General features: G+C 45.7%; 1 protein-coding gene across 1 annotated transcript; it reads right to left on the reverse strand.

The window, feature by feature from the left end:
* Positions 1–9508: 9508 nt before the first annotated feature.
* Positions 9509–19554, reverse strand: gins3 (GINS complex subunit 3). Its single transcript, XM_061222396.1, has 3 exons — positions 19265–19554; positions 18502–18735; positions 9509–11113 (listed from the first exon to the last, which is right to left on the reverse strand). Exons 1-3 carry the CDS (start codon positions 19433–19435, stop codon positions 10883–10885), a joined length of 636 nt encoding a protein of 211 aa, XP_061078380.1. The 5' UTR covers positions 19436–19554; the 3' UTR covers positions 9509–10882.
* Positions 19555–23248: the final 3694 nt, after the last annotated feature.

The following is a 23248-nucleotide window of genomic DNA, read 5'->3' on the forward strand; positions in this document are numbered from 1 at the left end:
TTCTTCTCAGGGGCGGGGCCAGCTCAGTCTCTTTCTTCTCAGGGGCGGGGCCAGCTCAGTCTCTCTTCTCAGGGGCGGGGCCAGCCCAGTCTCTCTTCCCAGGGGCGGGTCCATGCTTTAAGTCTAAACAGGAGTCGCATTCAAGTACTACCACGGCTCAACCACAGAGTACAAGGACTTTGTACACAACATAGCTTATACGAGTCCCGTTTCAGACAATTGGGTTTCATCCAAAAAGCTAAAATGGGGCAGTAAACCAGCTCCTCCTGAGTCTTCATTCTCCAAAATGGTCATCATCAGGGTCTTCCAACATCAAACTGCTGGGATACTGAACTTGGCTGTAATGCTGACTGTCAGCATTCTCCTCTTGTGTGATGTCACGGTCCAGTAGACATCAATGGCTTCAGGACTTATAAAATGGACGCCCATTAGATACAGCAGCAACCTCATGCACCAACTGCTTCCTGTTATATATAACCTCACACAGGTACCAACACTAAGTGCAAAAAAGCTAGTGTGTGTGTGTGTGTGTGTGTGTGTGTGTGTCAGTGGAGCATTATTACCATGTCACTGTATGTGACTCACACCAAGTTTTTATGAAAACGGAAGGAATTACAAACACAAAAACCAAAGCTGATCTGGAAGTTCCACTGTTCGGAACATGGTGCACTAACTTGGTGTTCGGAACACGGTGAGTTTACTTTACCTCAGAAACAGGACAGGAAGTTTTCTGTCATAATGACAAAGGATACTGGAACTGGAGAGGTACAGAAAAGGGGGAGAAATGCACAGATTCATGCCTAAAATTAATAGACCGTTGCTTGCTAGTCAGGATGCATTTTTATTTAAAAAAAACTGAGACACCCAGACGGCGATTTAAACCCAAGCGCTTTTTCACACCCACACACATATTGCTTCCTCCCTCACTTTCTCTCTCAACCATCTGGAAAATCAATAGCCCATCCAGACTACCGTCAAACAAACGACGCACAGTAGTATTTAAACGTCTGTGCCTGCATCTGTGTGCGTGTGCGTTCGTGCATGCATACGCATGCTGAGTTTGGGTGTGCTGCCATTCTTTTTCATTCGTTCGTTCGTTTTCCCTGGAGAGGAGGATACAGGGAGGGATTGGACGGAGGGAGGGAGAGAGGGAGAGAGAGAGAGAGAGAGAGAGATGGAGAATGAGAGACAGAAAGAGAAAGAGAGAGACTTGGGTCCATTCAGATGGGGACAATGACAGAGGGTCAACTGCTCTTAGTTTATTCTGCTGGCGGAAGACAGCGATAGTGGTTATATAAGGGAATGTATGTAAGTCCATGCAGAATTACAAGTAGGCTGAGCCAGTCTGAGCCTGAGAGAAAGAGAAAGAGAGAAAGAAAGAGAGAGAGGGAGAGAATGTGTGGAGAGAGAATGTGTGCGGACGCGCTTGTTCCAATTTTACATTTGCTTAATTAAACACTGTTCGGAAGACAGACAAGCCACCCACTTCCCTCTCTCCCTCCCTCCCTCCCTTTCTCTCTCTATGACTGAGGGAAAAAAACAGGGCAGAATCTGTGTTCTCCACAGAGAGCTTTCAGATTAGTATTACTGAAATTGAGGGATTTTAGCACGGTGCTGCGGTTCTCTGGGCCGCCTCAGTATCTGGATTAAGTGACAAGGGTCAGCCTTTCAGAGACTGTTTTTGGGACGGCTCCATGACTCAGCAGCCAGTCTGGTTTATGAGCCTGTCTTAGGTCGTCCATGGCAACAGAGAAACTGGCACAACGTGCAGGTTTTGGGGTGAAGGAGGCTACTGTGGAGGGGGTCGCTGAGCCCCCCCCATGGGGATACGGTCTGTGACATTTCACGGCGCCAGACCTCCAGAACTTCACCGATAATGGTGCAGCCCCTGCTGTAAAAACCAGCCATGCCAGCTTGACCGGCTGGTAAATTGGTCACAAGCTAGTCAAGCTGGGTATGAGCTGGTCATCCAGCATGGTCAAGCTGCTCATAAAGCTGGTCTAGCTGGGTATGAGCTGGTCAACCAGGTAGTGCTGGTAGCTTGTCTGAGCTGGTCAGGAAGCTATCAGCTATTTCAAAACATAGTTTGAGCTGTTTTTTTCAGCAGGGATACCATATGAGGGATGAATATTAAAGCTGTCAGCATTGACTGGCAGCCTTTATTGCACTTCACATTTTCTCCACTTAGCAATGAACTGTTTGCCAACCAACCTCCCCCACCCCACTCCCCTACACCCATCCTGAGCTGATCCACCACACACAGTACGATCCCAACACATTTAACAACCACTGCATCTGTACATTAACATCATTTTGGGTTCAAGTTCAAATAAGAGCAAATTAATAAAACAAATGTCTGCTGTTAGTTTTGTTGCTGTTCTTCGAGCAGTCGCTCATTGCTGCCATGGAGGGGCGGGCGGGGCAAGCGTGACTGGGGCGATGGAATGGCGGGTGTGGAAAGGGCCTGAGCCCCCGCAGATCCAGACCTGTCCCACAGATAAGAGCAACACCCCCCCCCCCACTCCCTCGAGAGGGTATCTCAGGAGAGGAATGTTAAAGAGCTGTTGTGCGTTCTGACCTGATTGCGTATTCCTGACCTGCAGTCCCCAGCCAACAGAGAGCAGGGCCATTCTCTCACTCTCTCAAACGCACACACGCACACACACACACACACACACAAAATATTTACATTCCCATCACGCACACTCTCAATCTCAGTCTCGAACATGGGCACAAAACACCTTAGCCGGACAATTTCACAGGGAAAAGGGTTGAAACAAGAAAAGCTGGAGCACACACAGCTGAGGGCAATAGACACTCTTTAATGAACAACGTCGTAAAAAAAGGATGTTTTCTGACTGAGAAAGATGCCGTAGACGTGGAAACGTTGAGTGTTCATTAAACATTCTGTATTTTTCTGAACCAGCTTTCCTTTCATCCTAGTCCCTGTGAAATTGTCCGGGTAAGGAATCCTTTACTATAGACTGAGTGTCCTGGCTGTTGAGCACCCATTTAGTCCTTTTTGATTTAGCTGGCTTGAAGCGTGTTGCCCTGCTGAAAAAACAAAAAAACAAAAAAAACACTGGTTGACCAGTTCAGACCAGCTCCCAGCTCAACATGGTTTAGCTTATTGACCAGTTCAGACCAGCTCCCAGCTTAACATGGTTTAGCTGGTTGACCAGTACAGACCAGCTCCCAGCTTCACCTTAACAAGGGTCTGAGGTTTGAGTGATTAAGTTAAACTGGTTAAGCAGCCAAATGTGGAGGCAGACTAGGGGCAACAAAGGGCTGATTTCCCAAAAGGCAATACTGTAGGGTAGGGTTCAGCAATATTGTGTTCTTCAATACGAATATATTAATAGAAAATACCTAAATAAATGTTTAATGAACAACAATGTAACGCGATCTTTTGGACACTGAAATAAAACAATAAATGGTTCAGCAATTTTGTTGCTGAAAGAATTGCTAGGGGAACGGAAGAACAAAGAGTACCTGCCAATCAGTCACTGAGCCAATTGTATTCTGATGTAGCTGAAGTGAAATCACACCTCTTGGGTAAATTTTCCTTTTTTTTATTTTATTTTATTTTATTTTACAATCCTATTGTTTGGGAGTGGGAGGGTTATGTTTTTGAGGTCATAAAATAAGTGATAAAAAACAGGCTGTGTTTATATTGGGATAAGGTGGCTTGGATTCCATTTTAAGCATTTGCTTAAATGAGCTGTTTGCAGACTGAAAGAACAAAAACCTGAAGATGGAATTGAATCCTTTCTTGTCAATGGTCTTTGAATTGCACTTAGCCTATTGATTCCTGATACCCCTAGATGACAGCAGGTGTATGGGCGTGGTGTCATGAGTAACATCAAAGTATTTAAACTATCGAAAATCTGGATGTTGGCGAGTGAGGAACAGAAAAATGTTCTGGACGTTTGCCAAGGAAGCCCAGACTGTATAGGCTGGGACTGGGAATGAGACTGCAGCGTTAATGTTATTAATTTATGATGAGCAACATGTTATGAATAACATGACATTAATAACATGAGGATGTTATTAATTTATGATGAACAACATCATAAATAGTGATAGTTAACTGAAGGCTTGCTGCGATACATTTATCCTGTACTTATTCAATATATTCAACATTAGTGAAATTATCATATTGTCAATATCGATGTGAGCCTCATAATGAGAAATATCAACATATCCAAATATCGCTGGACGCTATGCACAAGACACTTTGTCTGGGCTGTTTTTGTAAGTCGGTCTGTATACGGTTGTTAAAAGCTCAAGTCACTCTCACAGTTGAATTGTGGCCCAAGGGTGGCCGTGGCCATAAAAGACTGCACAGTGTTTGTGCCAGCAGTTGGCTCTGCCCTCACAAAAGCTTGGGAAAGTAACGTGTAACAGTGCAGCCCTGTGAGAGTGCCGTTTGCCGATTGGCCAGAATGGCCCCAGAGACGGACACACTGGTTTAAATTGTTTGTTCGCAATTTGATTCGCCGCGGAATGAGGTTCTGCTGTTCTGCTTTAAGAGGTCCAAAATGCCTCGGGTGGGGAGCGGCAAGCACTCAAGATCCACATACACCGGCCAGGACTTCAATCTCTGCAGCGGGGCGCACACACCGAGACCGGCATACCCCAGCCAGGACATGCATCTGCGCAGTCGCATTCCAAAGAGCCGCATACATCAGCCAGCATATCCATCTACAGAGCCAACCTCTCACACAGTGCTTACAGCGCACAGAGTCCCATCATAAATAATTAATGTTTCACTCTAGTGCTGTGGAACAATGAACCCCCAGCCAAGTGATTCAAGCCATGGGAGTGAATCACAGGGCAACAAGTAGGTCTGACTCACCCCAACACTGGAGGGGGAGACAGAGGGGTTCCGTTGAAGTCACAGCTCTGCCCTGGAGAATGAAATCCCTATTAGAGCGGTGCAACAGGCAATGAGCTCCCCCTGTCATAGCTCCACAGCTGAGAAAACCTTTCTCACTGAGTCACAACGTGTTATGGGGAATGACCTTCCAGTCACAGACTTCCAAAGTGCTGTCACAGGTTTGACAACAGATGCGACAGCTTTGCCAAAAATAAAAGAACTGTCTAGAGAGAGGAAAAAAGCGGGATCCAAGCACAAAGAATTCTAGGCCTGGACGGCAGAGGTGTGCGTGCCAGGCAGGGATTATGCACATCTGAAGAGCGCTCTGTGGGCGTTTGCTTCAGCCTGGCAGCTCCATTGTTTCCTGTGCCTCGCTGCCTCCAGGCTGGATAAATCAAACCTAGCTCCCTCCTCCACCCCCCATGTAATCTACACGGCTGTGCCTCCCAGAGCTGGGGTAGTCACCTGACAAAACCGGAGTGAGGATATTTTGGTCTCCTTTCATCCTTTTCTACAGAATCATTACGGATTTCTCTGGCAACTATTTCCCAATTTGGGAAATCAGAAGGATGAGAAATCACACATTATATTAAATCAACATAAAATAAAGGGTAGATAATTGTACATTAAATTAAGAGCAGGGGATATTTAAATATAACATTTGACTTGATAAAACCAAAGTGATAAGGAAACAAGTGCCCAGTGGCAAACTTCACAGCAGAGTTGAAACTCTTTACAATAGCAAACCATTCAACAGCAGTGAGGTTGATTCAGCAGGACGACAACTGATGGTTACTGACATTGAAATTTAAGCCCAACTGCATGTGAATGAGCTGGTTCTGAAGTCACACACGGAATTAACGCTACAGTACTGCCTGACATACTGTCAGAACTGGCAGTAAATAAACCAAAACTATGGTTTCCCAGAAAACAGTGATTCCTGAGTATGCCACCCAAACAAACTACACCAAGCTCTGTGAGGTGTTCGGGAGTAAGTTGGGTAGCTTTCACCAGGTTGTGCTTGGCCAAAATACGAATACATAATAACACTGGTAAATATAACTTCAGTCGGCGGTATTTCATCGCCAACTGAAAAAAGGGAGGCATCCAAGCCGCACAAATCCTCCGGATGACAGGAGACCATTCCCACATCCTGCATGCACGCCTGCTTGGCCGTGGTCCACGAGGTGATGATGTTTGGAAAAATCCGGTTTTGTTCCCTCCCCACCGCCGCGGCAGGGGCGGAATTTCTCATCTGGCGCCACTAAATGACATTTCGGCGGAGGGGCTTTCCGGAAGCTTCGTCTCCCATGCAAGAGCAGAAACGCGTCGCTCATCGCAGGTCCTGCGGTCAGGGAGATCACACCGGCAGACGGCCAGAGTGGTGGGTGAGGGCGCGGTCACACCCCTTCCCTCGTTGTCACTTTAATCTTCTGGCCTCTGGATCATGCCGCGCCGGAGTGGGGGAGGAGGGAAGTCTTCTGCCAGGCCGCACGGCCCCCTGGGAGATCTCCTGGCAGCTGTGGCCAGGATCAGGCCAGATCAGAGTAGAGCAGACACCGCCGCCGCCCACCCCCACTGGCCTCGAAGCAAATCCGCTCTGCAGCTCCCTGGGCGTTTGTAATGGGGTCACACAGAGGGGCTCATCTCCGCCCCGCTGCATTACACACACCACCCGGGCTCTGCCTCAGCGGTGAGCTGGTCCCAGCTTCCAGACGCCTGTTAACACAGCATCTGGAGGACAGTAAACAGGGAGGGCTTGCCCTTACAACTAGCCAGGGTTATTCTGAGTGAGAGGCTGAGTGAAGAACGTCCAGCCTGATTACCAAAAATTACGAGATGGCATACGTTGATCGTTTGGGCCTACGATGTAGGCAGGGGCAGAATCCCATGACTGTCCTGATTAGAAGATGCAAGCAGAGGCAGGATACCATGATTGTACTAGTCATGAGATGCGACTGGTTTGTGGAGTCATACGTCACGAGTGGGGCTGGGACACTGATTGCAGTGGAGTCGAGACAGGCCTCCTTCCAATAATTTATTTTAGCCTTCCTTGTCTCCTCTTACCCTGACTGACCTGGAAATTGATTGAGGCCCGCCAGTTTTAAGGACATTCCAACCTGTTAAATGTTCCTTGAAGGAGCGAGGGGCCCAAAACATTCTTGAACAAGGAAACACAAGCGCGTCGTTTGCGCAATTTTATTTTTTCGCGATGCATGACATCTCGACGATCAACCTGTGGTTCCACCTCTCTCCATCTGCCATGTCTGTCGTTGATGTGGCTTCAAACTAAAAACTGCCTGATTGACATTCTCTTGATTCTTCTGTCGTTGCCATCTCCAATGGGTGGAGCTAGGAACGAGGTAAAAAAAAAAAAAAAAAAAAAAAAGTGATTGAAAGATCCCACTGGGATCCCACTGTACCAGCCATAAGATGGGAGCGGGGCCAGGACACTGACTGTACTGGCACGAAGGTGTGAGCCGGCAGCAGTCCTCTCCAGCTGAATAAGAACTTGCGGGACTCCGCGGGGTGAGCAAGCCACGTGTTTTGGGATCACTCAGAAACACACCCCCATTCTCACTAAGGATCGGAGCTGAGGGCAATTCCATTTCAATTAGAGTTAAATCAAGACTGCCAGTCCTGACCTTATGGTCAGTATTGGGTTCCCTAGTCCTGACCGTGTGGTCAGTATTGGGTTCCCTAGTCCTGACCTTATGGTCAGTATTGGGTTCCCTAGTTCTGACCGTGTGGTCAGTATTGGGTTCCCTAGTCCTGACCGTGTGGTCAGTACTGGGTTCCCTAGTTCTGACTGCGTGGCCAGTATTGGGTTCCCTTCCTCTAGAGACTCCTACCACCACAGAGCCCCCATTTCGCTCTTGCCTGCTGGAAACTTCACTTGGGCCATGTTGTTGTTCAACAGGCATGTTTCATTGTGCTGAAAGTCGTTCAGATTCTGGCAAAACTATTCCAACTCACCAGAATTGTAATAGATGCACGTGATTCTGATAAATTGCAGATATCCCAGCGATGCCATAAGATCAATGCTAATAAGCGCCGACAGCAACTATACAAGTGGCTTTCATATGGATTCCATACTGTGAGACAATATGGATTTTCTGCCTGGTGCCGTCGCACTGCATACAAACTACACATGGTCAGGACTAGGGACCTCAAGAGTGACCACAGTCAGAACTAAGGAACCCAATTGCCAGGACTAGGGAACCCAAATAGTGACCACAGTCAGAACCTGAACGCCGAGCACATGACCAGAACCAGTGGCCGACACTGAGCCCTTCACACGTGACATAACTGATGTAAACTAGAGCAGTGCCCGTAAGACCTGACCTCACCCTGGGATCAATCCCAATCGGCACAGCAGCTCATCAATACCAGTCAGACCCGGCAACAATAGCAGCTCATCAACTGAACCATGTTTTACACATGGCTGAACAACCAGGACCACAGTGCAAGCACAACATATCTCTTGCTTGCTTGCTCCCTCTCTCTCTCTCTCTCTCTCTCTCTATATATCTCTCTCTCTCACACACACACACACACACACACACACACACACACAGTATATACTCACCCATCAGACCTAATTAAGTCACACAATCGACTCGCTATCCTCGCGCACTCATTCTCCATCGCGCCCACACACACACGACCGCATCCGCGCGTCACAAGCGCGCACCGCAGCCCAGCAGAGCCCCACACCTCCGGCTCGCTCTCATGAAGCACATACCTCTGTTCAGGGGAGCCGTGTAACGCACGCACCGGTGTCAATGCCACAATGTGTGTGTGAGAAAGACACTGGGCAGACATGTGGGACTGGAACAGTGTGACGCACAAAAAGGGCTGTTGATCTACTCCACTTCTCCCTCCCTGAGACAAGCCAGAATGTCACCTCTAGGCTACAGACAGCCTAGCCTAAGACAGACACACATACATACAGACATACACACACATACACAGACACACATACATACAGCGCAAACACAAGTGGGGAGATGATTAATAGCTGTAAAGCGGAGCGCTCTTCCTGGCAGCGAGCCGAGATGACTGAAGCCCGGAGGCACGCTCTCCACGAAACTCAAACACAGCGGGCCGCTCCAGGGACCGCGCAGACCCCCCCTGCTGCACCGCCGTTGCACGCAAACACCCCCCCCCCCCCCGCGCCCCAACCGCTGACGACCGCCGCCCACACAGCGCATTATCGGCTTTCTCTATCAGGGGTGCTAAACGCAGCACCGCTTCAGCAACGACAAGTTCTCCTTAAAAGGTTCCAAAAAAACAAAATTTGACACATTTCTCCCAGTTATTCGCGCAGCTTCACATTGGCATTCGGATTGAGCGCGAAATATATTTTCTCCTTTGCGGCTAACTCTCGAGTACCAATTATCGAACGCCGAAATGTTGCGTTGTTAATTTTTTTGGGGTGGGATTTTCAATGGAACGGGTTTCTGAGGACTGCGTGCGCACTGTGTCGGCCGGGGTACGTCAGGGGCGTGCGTTTTAAAGGGCTGCAGCGTTTCTAGCGCTAGCAGCAGAGCGGCAGACGGCACGTTGTCGTGAGCGACAGGGCGCATTACATAATCCTGCAGTCAGACTGAACACAACACCACGAGGTATTTTCAGGCAAAAAATATAATACAAAATATGAACCGCTACAAATCCTTTTTACACATTTAAAAATCATCAAGTCAAACGCATTGTCGTTTTTGGCGCAACGGTAACATTCCTAGCCCCCCTCGCCCATTAACAGAAAAACAATCAATTCATCAACAGGCGGTTATGTGCAGCCTTGAGTGGGGCTTATCTACTGTATCCTTGCTTGTCACATTTCAATCACACATTTGGATAATGGCCTGCCGCGCTAATGAATTATCATGTTGATGAACACACAGGGAATTACACCAATACACCAACCATAAAGAGAAAGCACGATGTGGAGACTGCTGCTCCCTGGAGTTTGTTTGTTTCTCAGGCATGTAACTCGATAATTGATTCTTAGGGATGGAGCTCGGTAATCGTTTCGCAAGCCAGCAGGTGTAAGGTACGGGTGCGTGTTGTCGTTTCAGCCCTGCAGGTATAAGGTACAGGTGTGTGTTGCCGTTTCAGTCCTGCAGGTGTAAGGTACAGGTGTGTGCTGCCATTTTAGTTCTGCAGGTGTAAGGTACAGGTCTGCGTTGCCATTTTAGTCCAGCAGGTATAAGGTACAGGTGTATGTTGACATTTCAGACCTGCAGGTGTATGATACAGGTGTATGTTGACATTTCAGTCCTGTAGGGGTATGGTACAGGTGTGTGTTGACATTTCATTCCTGTAGGTGTATGGTACAGGTGAATGGTACAGGTGTGTTGACATTTCAGACCTGCAGGTGTATGATACAGGTGTATGATGACATTTCAGTCCTGTAGGAGTATGGTACAGGTGTGAGTTGACATTTCAGTCCTGCAGGTGAATGGTAAAGGTGTGTGTTGCTGTTTTAGGCCTGCAGGTGAATGGTAAAGGTGTGTGTTGCCATTTCAGGCCTGCAGGTGTGTGGTAAAGGTGTGTTGCAGTTTCAGGCCTGCAGGTGAATGGTAAAGGTGTGTGTTGCTGTTTCAGGCCTGCAGGTGAATGGTAAAGGTGTGTGTTGCCATTTCAGGCCTGCAGGTGTGTGGTAAAGGTGTGTTGCAGTTTCAGGCCTGCAGGTGAATGGTAAAGGTGTGTTGCAGTTTCAGGCCTGCAGGTGAATGGTAAAGGTGTGTTGCAGTTTCAGGCCTGCATGTGAATGGTAAAGGTGTGTTGCAGTTTCAGGCCTGCAGGTGAATGGTAAAGGTGTGTTGCAGTTTCAGGCCTGCAGGTGAATGGTAAAGGTGTGTTGCCGTTTCAGGCCTGCAGGTGAATGGTAAAGGTGTGTTGCAGTTTCAGTCCTGCAGGTGAATGGTAAAGGTGTGTTGCAGTTTCAGGCCTGCAGGTGAATGGTAAAGGTGTGTGGTGGAGGCTCGTGCCGGTCTCTCAGTCGTGCAGGTCGGTGATCTTTCTCTTGCGGTAGTTCAACACCAGGCTGGAGGCAGAGAGGTGGGAGGCTTGGCCCATCTCCCAGCGCTGGAAGGCGTTCAGGCCGCTCTGCCCCACCTTGAACAGCGCCCTCTCCAGGCTGTCCAGAGGCTCCACCAGCGCCGACGTGTCCTTGTTATAGGCGTTCTGCGATGCGTCCATCGTCCGCCGAAAACGCCCAATAAAGGTCTGCTCACGCACGCACACACAGCACAGACACAGCACAGAAGGGAGAGGGAGAGAGGGGGGGGAGAGCGAGAGAGAGAGAGACCGACAGTCACACAAAGACAGACACAGCACAGAAGAGGGAGAGAGAGAGAGAGAGAGAGAGAGAGAGAGAGAGAGAGAGAGAGAGAGAGAGAGAGAGAGAGAGAGAGACCGACAGTCACACAAAGACAGACACAGCACAGAAGAGGGAGAGGGAGAGAGAGAGAGAGAGAGAGAGAGAGAGAGAGAGAGAGAGAGACCGACAGTCACACAAAGACAGACACAGCACAGAAGAGAGAGAGAGAGAGAGAGAGAGAGAGAGACCGACAGTCATACAAAGACAGACACAGACAACACGAGGGAGAGAAATGGAGGAAAAAGTCAAAAGGACATATGCTTGCTCTGAGGCACAAAAGAAGAGGATCCATCTCTATTACAACAAAAACAGTCACAAAAGTCCATTCAATCCTCTCCCTGATGTTTATCTTTGTTGAAAAGAACAGAAAATCCATCTACAGGAGCACAGAGATGCAGACCTGGGCCACAGCTCTCCCAAGAAGCTGCCTGTGCGGCCAGTCTGCCCAGCAACACACGGATGAGCCACCTGGAGTCTGGGCTCCCCCTGGTGGTGGACTGGGGAGATGCAGGGCTAACGGATAGAGAGCAGTGCTCAACAGTCAGACTAGAGTACAACCCACTGCTCATGCTCACGTACGTGTACCTCATCTACACTAACTGACCACTGGGTAGGACCTCACTTTGCCCCCAGAACAGCCTGAATTGTTTTATGGTATGGATTCGACAAAAGTGCTGGAAACATTTGTAGAGATTCTGGCCCATGTTGACATGATGGCATCGCGCAGTTGCTGCAGAATTTCCGGCTGCACAATCATCAGTTCCACCAAATCCTGAATGTGCTCTATTGGATTGATAGCTAGTCACTTGAGGCCATTGGCGTACCCCGAACTCATTGTCATGTTCTCATTGTCAAGGACATCCACAGTTTCTAACATACTCAAACCACCCAGTCCAGCACCAACAATCACTCATTGTCAACGACATGCTGCGTTATCCTGCTGGAAGTACAAATCAGAAGACGGGCAGACTGTGGCCATAATGGACGCACATGGTCAGCAACAACACTCAGGTAGGCTGTGGCATTCAAACAATGTTCGATTTGTATTAAAGGGTCTAACGTGTGCCAAGAAAACATTATCCACACCATTACACCACCAGCAGCAGCCTGAACTGCTGGGACAAGGCAGGATGGATCCATGGATTCACGTTGTTTCTGCTAAATTCTGACCCGACCATCTGAATGTCACAGCTGAAATTGAGATTCATCAGACCAGTTAATGTTAATCCAATCTTCAGCTTTCCAGCTTTGCCGAGCCTATGCCCACTGCAGCCTCAGCTTCCTGTTCTTAGCTGTCAGGAGTAGAACCCGGTGTGGTCTTCTGCTGCTGTAGCCCATCCACTTCATGTTCAACATCTCGTGTGTTCAGAAAAGCTCTTCTGCATGCCACTGTCTTGCCATTCTCCTCTGGGCTCTCTCATTAGCAAAGGGTCTTCACCCATAGAACTGGTGCTGACTGGATGTTTTCTTTTTGTTGTTTCTCGCACCATTCTCCGTAGAGACTGTTGTGCATGATGCAGATCCCAGGAGATCCACAGTTTCTAACATACTCAAAACCACCCAGTCTAGCACCAACAATCATTCCATGGTCAAAGTCACTTGGATCACATTGACTGAACCCCTGCCACCCATCCACCGGTAGCAAAGCTATAGCCAATTAGGGACTGTTATTGGCACCCTTGATAAATATGCACAAAAATGCTATAAACTAAGAATAACACCGTTATTGACATAAGCTTTAGTTTTTTTCCAACATGTGTAAAGCAGTGTGCTTCATTAATGATTCAATGGAATATTTCCCCAAAATCAGGCTCCAGAATTAACAGCACTCTTGGTTTAATACTTCGAGGAAACATCCCTTTGTGACACAGATTTTTTTACTTAATTTGTAACTTATAAATAGTGCCAGCAAATCAATTCTAAAATATCAAATCCACCTCCATATTTGACAGTAGGCATGAGGCATGCCTGTATGCATTCCATTTTGCCGCCAAACATGTCGATGGTGTGTATGGCCAAAATGTTCAATTTTGGCCTCATCTGACCATAGCACTCTCTTTCAGTCTCTTTCCAATTGGGTTTGGCAAAGTTAATGCTTGGTTTTGTTTATTGCGCTCAGTCAGGGCTGTCTTCATGCAACCCTTCCAAAGATTTTGTCATTTTTTATTTATATATTAAATTTTTTGACTTGGTGACCCCCAAGACACAACCAATCTCTTTAATTCAATAACTGTGATCCTTGGGTGACTTATGGCCTTCCTTACTGTTCATGGGGATAATATGTACTTCTATCCTCTTCCTGGCACGTTTGCAGCCAATTCCATGTGTTTTATGGCTTTTTATTATTGCACTGACAGTGCTAAGTGGTATGTTTAACAGTTTATGTATTTTTTAGTACCCATTACCCAACTTGTGATGGTCAATTACCATCTGTGTCTTCTGAATTGACAGTTCTCTGGCTTTACCCATGCTGATGGTTGACAAAGGGATTTTGCAAGAGGTTTGTTGCCTCATTTTTATACTCTAGTGAAACAGGAAGTGATGGAATGGCACAATATAGAGATTAAGTAAAATTGTATTGTAAATTTAACTTTTAAAATTTTTATTTACCAAATTTTTTTAGGGTTGCCAAAAAAATAAAATTCCACTTGTGGTTCATAAATTTGATTACTACATAAACATTGAAACAGGAGTAAATGTATTTATATAAAAGTATACAGTTTTGTTTGAACAGAAAATATAGATATCCACGTTGTTTAATACATGCAGCCTTTTTTCTCCATTATTATTAAGGGTGCCAATAATTCCAGAGCCCACTGTAAGGGCAGAGGCGCCATCCAATCCAGTACCTCGGTGTAGGGCTGTAGGCCAATCAGGCACCTCAATCAGAACAGGGCGTGTCACCGCACCGAGCCCCCATGCTTTAAGGAGGGTGGCACTCGAGTGCTCTCCAGGGTGTGGCGTTTACTGAGCCATAAAATCCCAAACCTCGCCAATACCTTTCGACTCTGCTTCGGCAACAAACTGACGCTGCCAACTGGAGGTCCCGCTGCTGAGGCGGGGTTTTATTCGCTCCGACGGCCCCGAACATTTCCCTGATTAAGCCGGCGGAGAGCCGACAGAACGAATGAAACAAAGTGAAGCGTCCGGTCAATAGCATTACCTCATTCTGAATTTACACCGAGGTCACATTACGCCTAATGAACGCATCGGTCACAATTTATATATTTGTTACATTTCACAACCGGCCGAATAGCTGGCAGTTCGATCGAACTACAAATTATCCATTGCATAGGCCTTACAAATTTGTTTAACCCTTTTAAGAGCTTTTTTTTTGTTTTTTTCCCCTTCTCCATTGGCTTCAGTTAACAGTAGTGATGGTTACATCAGCATTAGAATGTCTAGCTAAGAACATTCTAGTCATATTATATTATGCTTTTATTGATTTTCCGACTGTAAAGCACCATTTTCTGCCCCATGAGAAAGGCGCTATACAAATGAATAAAGTTTCAGGATTTATGATTTCACGTGATTTCAGACCTTAAAGGGTTAATGGACTAATTCACGGGGAAAAAAAGACTTAAAGGCTGATATCATTTATTCACACACATCTTTTAAGGGATATAATAAGCCACACGTTTTGTGTGGAATGCACTGTTCACTCTCCCTTCAGATGTCTTTTACAGATACAGCCGTTTTCACACCTCAGGTCTGGCTGACAGCCAAACTGTAGTGCGATTATGTATATTTATGCTGTCACAACTTAGATGGCTGCGTCCAGTCAAAATGACTATTCATAGAGCTGTTGGTCGGCTCATGCTATTGAAGGGGGTAATAAACACTAAATCATGTAATAAACACTCAATCATGTTCGAGTTCCATTGCCAAACATCCTCGCCCCGTTTGGTACGTCACATTAGTCCTCTAATGAAGAAAAACAAAAAGCGAATTAAGACACCCCGCCGCAAACAATAGCTATGCACTGCCACCCAAAGGGGCAAGGTTTCGTTGAGTTTCGCCCGGGTCACGTCCGTGACGCACAAGCAAGTAAAAACCTGCGTCTACCCCAAGTAATTTAACGCCCCATCTACGCCCCTCTTCTTGATTGATGGGGAAGCGCTATGTATTCAAACCGACCGCACAAATTACCCTGCTCTTTTCAAACCGGCGGAAGTTTCTCAGCTGTGCCCAGTACTGACTGCGGTCGACGGCCCCACGGATAACCGGAGGTAGATTATGTTACATTTATTATTTGGCAGAAGTTTTAAAAATAATAATTTGTTATTTAGCTGAGGCTTTTACACAAAGCAACTTACAGTTGATTAGACTAAGCAGAGGACAATGCGGGGTCCCAGTCACTTGGCTACAGGCTTCCCCCAAATCTTTATCCACAGAGACCTACAATAATGCATTGCAAAGGTCACTGAACTACAGAACAGGTTGGTTAAGGTACAATTCCATTAAGCATTGGTTATCTACAGCCTTTAACATCGAGTCTAGTTCACATGGCAAAGAAAGGTTGGTAGCGTCCTTGACGGTTTAAGGATGGATCAGTTAGGTTTCTGGCGACCACTGCTGGCCGATTTGAGCCCCTGCAAGTCCACCTAATAAACTGCACATAAAATGCCTTCCTCCCACTGATCTCTGCGGGAGCCCAATTTGTGAGCAGTGCTGTGCTAAGTGGAGCTCGACATCAGCTGCTTCACAGGAGAGCTTGTGCTTGCCCGCACTCTCTACAACATAGCAGAGGGTTGAATTAGGGGCGCTGTACAAATGCACTACCAGACCTGGGTCAAATACGTAATTGTGTTGAATTCTAATATTTTCCTGTGCTTGATTGATCTTCCCTGGTGCAACCGAGCCAACCAAGAGGACCAGAAGGTGGGGTTTGCACTTTTAAGCGTAGAAAAGTATTTGAATCCAAAACAATTCAGTATTTCACCCAGAACTGTGTACTAATAACTCCTGTTTCAGTAATGCGAGTGTCCCTCAATGTCAATGGACAACCAATGGATTGAAAGAAAGCCTGTTTTTTTTTATTCCCTCTGCATGAATTATGGCTAATGAAAATTGGTTTTTCCTGCTTGCCCATATCACTTAAATAAAATCTGGTAATTTATCTGGCCTAATCAATAGTTGCCAGAGTTTCTTAGGATATTAATGTTATTAGAACAGTTAAGTATTAAAAATATGTGCAAATAAAATGCTTACAGAATCATGGTTAGGAATAAACTGCAGGTTCAAGACAAATAGGCACGTAGTGAAGATTCATTTCCAAAAAGCAACTGGCTCTTGCATCCAGACAATCAGATGAGACTGAAACACACTTATCCCACTCCACACACTGACCAATGGGAGAGCTCACACTGGAGCTCAGCTAACACAAAACGTCCTCGCAACACTGTCGCAGTTGCAATGTTACAACTGAGAAATCAGGCGCACACTGAATCCCTCCTTTCAACAAAGAGGCTCTTGAGTATGTGACTGATTTCTTAATATCTTTAATTAACTAGTGAGTGCCTCTAACGTGTGCAATATTTAATTTTATAACATTGACATAACATTCCAGGAACATTTTGTTCGCTGGGATGCCGTATTTACCCTCTGCTCATCCACTACGCTGACACAGCCACATCTGTTTTGAGCGAATTCCCCTTGACCACCCCACCCAGGGACTCATCCACCACTGATAGCAGTCTGATTCACTATTAAGCCCGTAAACACTGACGTCAGCATGCTGACCAATAATGAGGGGAGTGGCGCCACCTGCTGGGCTGCTGCATTAATTCAGGCAAATGCACCACAGCCTGAACAAACAGCAATGGGTCTGATGCAGACATATAGCACAGGCAGCAGACTATGGCCAGTTACAGTAGCCCACAGGTCAATAATTACAAGGTTCAAACTGACATTTTTACAAAAATTAGTGTCATAAGTATGTTGTTTACATGGCAATTTAATAGAATTTTGATATTGTTCAGAATACATTTCAGAGTACATTAGGGTGCCCATCATTTGGAGCAGTTTTGCTGGGTTCGCATGTGAAAGCTTTGAAGCTCAATATCTCAAAACTATGCTGAAAGCAGATTGAACCTCCAATTCCATGGCACATCTGCTTATTTGATGGGGACACAATTTCCACTTCAAAAGACCAGAGGAAACACAACTATGCACCACAGGTGGAAAGTCCAGGGGTCAGAATATAAATAAATAAAATTTTTATTTCATTTTAATGGGTTTCTTCCACCATTAATTCAGCCAGCCGATTTCACCGATTTGTTCTACCGCCTGCCCCTGGCTGAAGAATTGTGCCAATTAGAAAATCCAGGTGATTGGAACAAAATACAGGGGAGGACCTCAGCTCTGCGCTACCCATTGATTTGGTGGGATAACACTGCCCCGTGGTGGAGCAGAGGTAGCATAGTTTCTCTACAGGAAGGGAAAACAGGCAGGTCTCTTGAGCAAGGATGCGCACGGCTGACTCCCAACACCCTCATTCAGACCCCGCTGGCGTAGCAAACACTTCTGGTAAGAAACTGAATGGGACTGCCCACCAAGTCTATCACCAATCTCCAAGGAAGCACTGCAACAGGACTGTTGGGGGTTTTTTTTAACAGAATTTTAATGTTATAGCTGCCAGTCAATGTTTTGTGATGCTTAGATGGAATTTAAGATTAAGAAAATGATTAATCTCTAAGTTTTTGTGGGAGATCACAAAAACAACAGACAGTATGTGGCAGCGACTTTTGAGCATGTCAGATTTAGAAAAGTTAATAAATATACAATACAGCAGTGGTTCTCAATTCAGCCCTGGGGGACTTCTGTGTATGCAGGTTTTAAATCCACCAACAACTGCAATCCCAGAATTTTTGCAAGCTGTTCATTTTCTTATGCACTTTCCATACGGGCTCAAGCCACAAATGACACATAAGAGGATATACTTTATTGAAAACCTGTGAGGGTAATTTGTCCTCTGTATTTCACCCATTGTAGTTATTTAGGAGCAGTGGTCAGCTACCATGTGGCGCCTGGGTAGCAATGTGGTGTGCGGATTTTATCGTGTCTACACCGGGGCTTGAACCACAAACGTTTCTGATCACAGTCATATAACGTAACCACAGGATACAGGCTGCCCTAATACTGGCATAATGGCAGATGCCGTATAGATTATTTTGGTTTTGTTTTTGTCTGAGTGCAGAGCAGGAGAAGCAGCAGTATCAGATGAGACTCTCACCTGCAGCACTGCCTGGGCGATCTCGGGATTCTCGGGGTGCTGGAAGTGCAACAGCTGCGACCCGAGGCCGTAGTAGTAGGGCCCCATCTTGTGCAGGTCCACCACGGTGGGGTCGGCGTTGAACACCGTCCGCCAGCCCTCTCGGTAAACCTTGGGCAGCTCCACCGACAGCACGCGTCGCTTGCGCTCGTACAGACCCTTCGCCAACCACAGCGGCATCTCCATCTTTGTGGCCTTTAATACAAACACACAATTATACACTGGAAAAGAAAACCGCAAACAGTAGAATCTAACGGTTGTCATGACAAGAACTGCATTCTGCTCAGTCTGCGGGAAATTAATGAGTAATTTGAGTTTGAGACTCCAGTGACATGCAGGAAAGTGATGCTGTCCATGAGACTATAAATACCGACGGTGCAACAGTTACATTCTACCTCTTTGGCAAGTACGCAATCTAATTTAGCTTGCTACAATGATGAGTAACTTCGATAATGTGTCGGCTAGGTTACAAAAATAAATAAAATGAGGCAAGTTGGCGGTTGTAAAAATACACCAAGTAGCTAGCTAAGTGGAACTAAACAACTTACTAGCTAACGTTAGCCAACAGTATGCCTTATGAGCGGTCAACAACCCCACCAACCAGTAGCATATACTAACGTTAGCATAGCGAGCTAAGGCTGTCGCTTCATAGTCGTTCGCTAACGTAACCGTTTAGTCAACTAACTATCTCCCGGTACCTAGCTTGCTAAAATAGGTGATTTACCTCTGGTATGTCTCGTGAGTCATTAGATTTCTCCAGAAATCCCAGTCGAGGAAAAGTGGTATCGGTTCGACAAGGTAGCCTCTCTTGAGAAAGTAAAATGTCGTCAAGAGAGAAGAAATTCTCCTCCTTCCCCACTCCTGGTGGTACGGGCATGTACGATTGCGTGTCCATTTATAAATTAACAGTTTTTCCGACCAAAATTATAAATGCTAGCTATCCACAAACTCGTATCGCCCAAAACCTCCTTTTGACACACAGGTTGTTTGGCGCGATCCTTCGAATGATGTGTCGTCACCTAAGACGAGAGCAATCGAAAGCAGATTGGATTGGCATTCCCTTATCACACGCGCACTACAGATCACTCGGCTGAGTTGGACACATTTTTGGTGAAATAGTATTAACTGATAATAAAACAGCTAATAAACATGACTTATTCATGTCATAACAGTTGAGACTGTGAAATATATCTGTCTAATACCTTCGCATAATTTGTTTATTTGAAATCTTTATCTTACAGTGTTATATGCAAGGGTACCTGATATATCAGTTTGAGCTCATAACCATTTAGCTATGAATTTGAAATCTTCATCACAACACTGCAGTGGAGGATTATCACTGAGCATGTACAGCATAATAATAATAATAATAATAATAATAATAATAATAATAATAATAATAATAATAATAATTCCTTGCATTTGTGTAGTGCTTTCCCCATCCTCAAAGGGGAAAACTCACCCCTGTAGCACCCACCTGGGGGATGCACAGCAGCCATTTTGCACCAGAATGCTTACCACAAATCAGCTGAGTTAGAAAGAGAAAACTTTTTTTAGCCATCTAAATTGGGGGATGGTTGAGAAAGCCCGGTTGGGAAATTAGCCAGGACCCCAGGGACCCCCCTACTGAGGAGTATGATGGGATCTTTAATGGCTACACTGAGCGAGGACCTTGGTTTAATGTCTCATCTGAAAGAAAATGTCTCCTACAGCACAGTGTCCCCCATTACGGCACTGAGGTGTTGGGGTTTATTTGAAGAAAGGGATGATCACTGCCTACTGGCCCAATTCAAGCACTAACCAAGTCCACACATGCTCACCTGTAGCTTTAGCCACCATTTGGAAAGAACAGGGTACATGGTGGTATGACTGCTGACAGTATTAGTTGCGGGCACATTAAAGATGGATGAAATGTCTTCAGTGCTAAACGTGTAAGATTTGTAAAATACCATTTATTTTAATGTGAGCCGGCATTACATTCATTTCACCTCTCAGTCTCATCATCGCATTCAAGTCACACCATGTCACACCCCCTTCAGTGACATTCACATCAATTATGATGGTGTGTGGAAGCAAATGGGTAATTGTTTTGGATTCAAATACTTTTCTATGTTTTACTGAGCTTGTCCGTTTCATGGACATATGCGGACCATTAGTTTCCCAGCCATAGGGACTTAAAGGGCATGATCAGGCCAAGCAGATGGCTCGTATGTTGCAAAATTTAAAGTGACTGTAAAGAGGCTGGAAAATGTTAAATAAATTATCACAGAGGGATGTATCCACTGCACATCCACCAAATATACAGTCAAAGTAATGTAAATAACTACAATAACATACGCATTTCAAGTCAGTCATAAATTCAGACATAAATTCCCTCTTCTTTGTACCACTTACAAGTATTGGAGAAGGATGGAGACTAGGACAGGGATAAGGTCAGTAGAGGGGTTAAGAGCTGAAAAACACCAAGATGCAAACTTCACACAGGAAGGCCTCCTGGTCGGGTTTCGAGCCCCTGACATTGTGAAACAATGGTGTTATCCACTGCACGACCACATAGCTCATACTACACATCTCTATATACAAATCGCATGAAACTATAGGAAGAGATATGCAAGAAGACTAAAACATTCATTGGCCATTTAGTCAGGGAATTCTTGATGTCATCACGGAGAATAGCCTCTGACCCAAAAGCTCAGAATCTGGTAATAAACTGAACATCCATTTAATCCCCACATCGGAATAGATGGAAATGTTGCTGATGCTTAACACATACTATAATAATGCCATTCAGTGTACTTTGAAGCCATTCACAGATTTACCTTTACAATCACTTTAAATAGATACAATCAAACAATTAATATATTTACAAACATAGAGGGTCAATTTCACTGGGTTTAGCTGGAGATTAAACATACGATTTTAACCCCCTGGACCACAGAACTACATTCTGACTGGAACAGCTAATCCTTGTTTCTCAAATGAATAGCTGTTCCAGTGATAATGAGGTTTTGTGGTCTATTGTTGGCATGGTGTTTATGTTGTTGTGCTATATATGCTACAGTGTGCTTTATCCCTCTTGTGAGTTTGTGGGCTGATGATAAAACACTCTTTTGGAATCCTTATAGCATTTGCCGGAAAGGGAGCAGGGTTTTTTTTTTGTGTGTACGAAGTGGAAGGCGCACCGGATGTGCCAATGATAGCACAACATTTCCACTCTTGCTGCCTCTCCCGGAATCTTCTGACCTACTGCCGACCCTTTGGCTGCCCCTTGGCCACAGTCACCTAATCCCCACAGCCAGTAAATAAACAGCTGTGTGCCTCCCTCTGCCTCCCTCTGCCGAACCCTGCTCTACAAACCCCGCTCTACAAACCCCGCTACCACTTCCCACCGCGTTACATTCGCCCTTTCACATTCGGCTCAGCTTCCTAGGGCGACATGGAGCAGCACCGATCCCGTGAATTGCGTACCAACGGTAGCGCGGACGAACATGGCACTGAGCAGCCAGTGAGTGTCACGAGCGCACCGTAAATCACGGTCCGCCTGTGCAAAATGGCAGTTCGTGTGGTTGCTGAATTCCGTTTGGAAACATGTTGTAGTAGCCGCTTTGTCCAGAGGAGGTCGCCATCACTCTACATGAAATGTGTGGAGTTTTTCTGTTAATCAGTTTTATTTGTACACCCACTAAGGTCAGAAACAGAGAAATAAATCAATGAAAAGAAAGAACACAGACGGAATGACAATAAGGAAATACAAAAAATCATCCTGACCTTTCAGGCGACTGTGTGTGTGTGTACCTGTGTTTGTGTGTATGAGTAGCAGGGTATTTGTCAATATGATCATGCATGGGCATATGCGCATGTGTACGTGTGCACACAAACAGAAAAGCGTGCAGTACATGCAGCTGCAGCCAGTAACGAAGTGCAGATATCATCTGACCAGTAACAGTAAAAGAGATCTCAGGTTGAAACTCCTTGGTTATGAGAAACGACTGATTGACGAAATGGATGGTCTACTGTCGCAGGGAACAGCATTTGGCACTCTAATGGAAAATATAAAGTTAATTATGTGACCGTTAACAATGCATATGCAGACCCTGTAAAACAGACAGCAAATGCCTTGACTGAATTTTGGGGGTAGTACAACGGTCAGTCAGTCCACCTGTACGCCATGTAGTTTGACATCATTTGAGAATAGCCTCAATACATTTCTAGACACAAAATGTTCTTTCTCTGGAAACGTTTTAATGATGCATGTTTTGTAGGCTAATTACCCACCACTTCAAACAAGGTGAAATCCGAAGAGAGGTTTGACTCCACATGTCAAACCTTGCTAAATAAATTAATCGTGGCGATTTCTCATTGTTTAATATGTTGAATTTATGATTTTCACAAATGAACAAAGCACATAATGAAATTAATTAAGTGCCTGATGCTGTCTGGATGTTTACCTCGTGGTGACAACGTTACTAGGTCAAGCCTCTGTTCCTCTCGCCTGGCAAAAACGCGCGAGGCAAAGAGTGCCATTGCATTCCTGACAAAAACAGGATGAACAGACTCTAGTCTGATTTCTAGTTATAGATTTTTTAGCGTTTCGATTCCATGAAAAATATATAGTCAGAGACAGTATTTGCCCCCTCTTCACGCCATCTCCGTGCCACTTAATCCGCGTATGCGCACTGAGCGCCTCTATTGTCTCCCAGCAGCGGGG

This window comes from Conger conger, chromosome 15 (genome assembly GCF_963514075.1).
Source record: "Conger conger chromosome 15, fConCon1.1, whole genome shotgun sequence".
Classification (NCBI taxonomy): Eukaryota; Metazoa; Chordata; class Actinopteri; order Anguilliformes; family Congridae; genus Conger; species Conger conger.

Excerpts from the sequence above, each read along its gene's own strand:
- gins3 (XM_061222396.1), bottom strand. The coding sequence starts at position 19,435 with ATGGACACGCAATCGTACATGCCCGTACCACCAGGAGTGGGGAAGGAG. Across the intron at positions 18,736-19,264 it reads ACTCACGAGACATACCAGAG|GCCACAAAGATGGAGATGCC; the intron begins GTAAATCACCTA and ends TTTGTATTAAAG. Across the intron at positions 11,114-18,501 it reads TCGCCCAGGCAGTGCTGCAG|ACCTTTATTGGGCGTTTTCG; the intron begins GTGAGAGTCTCA and ends GTGCGTGAGCAG.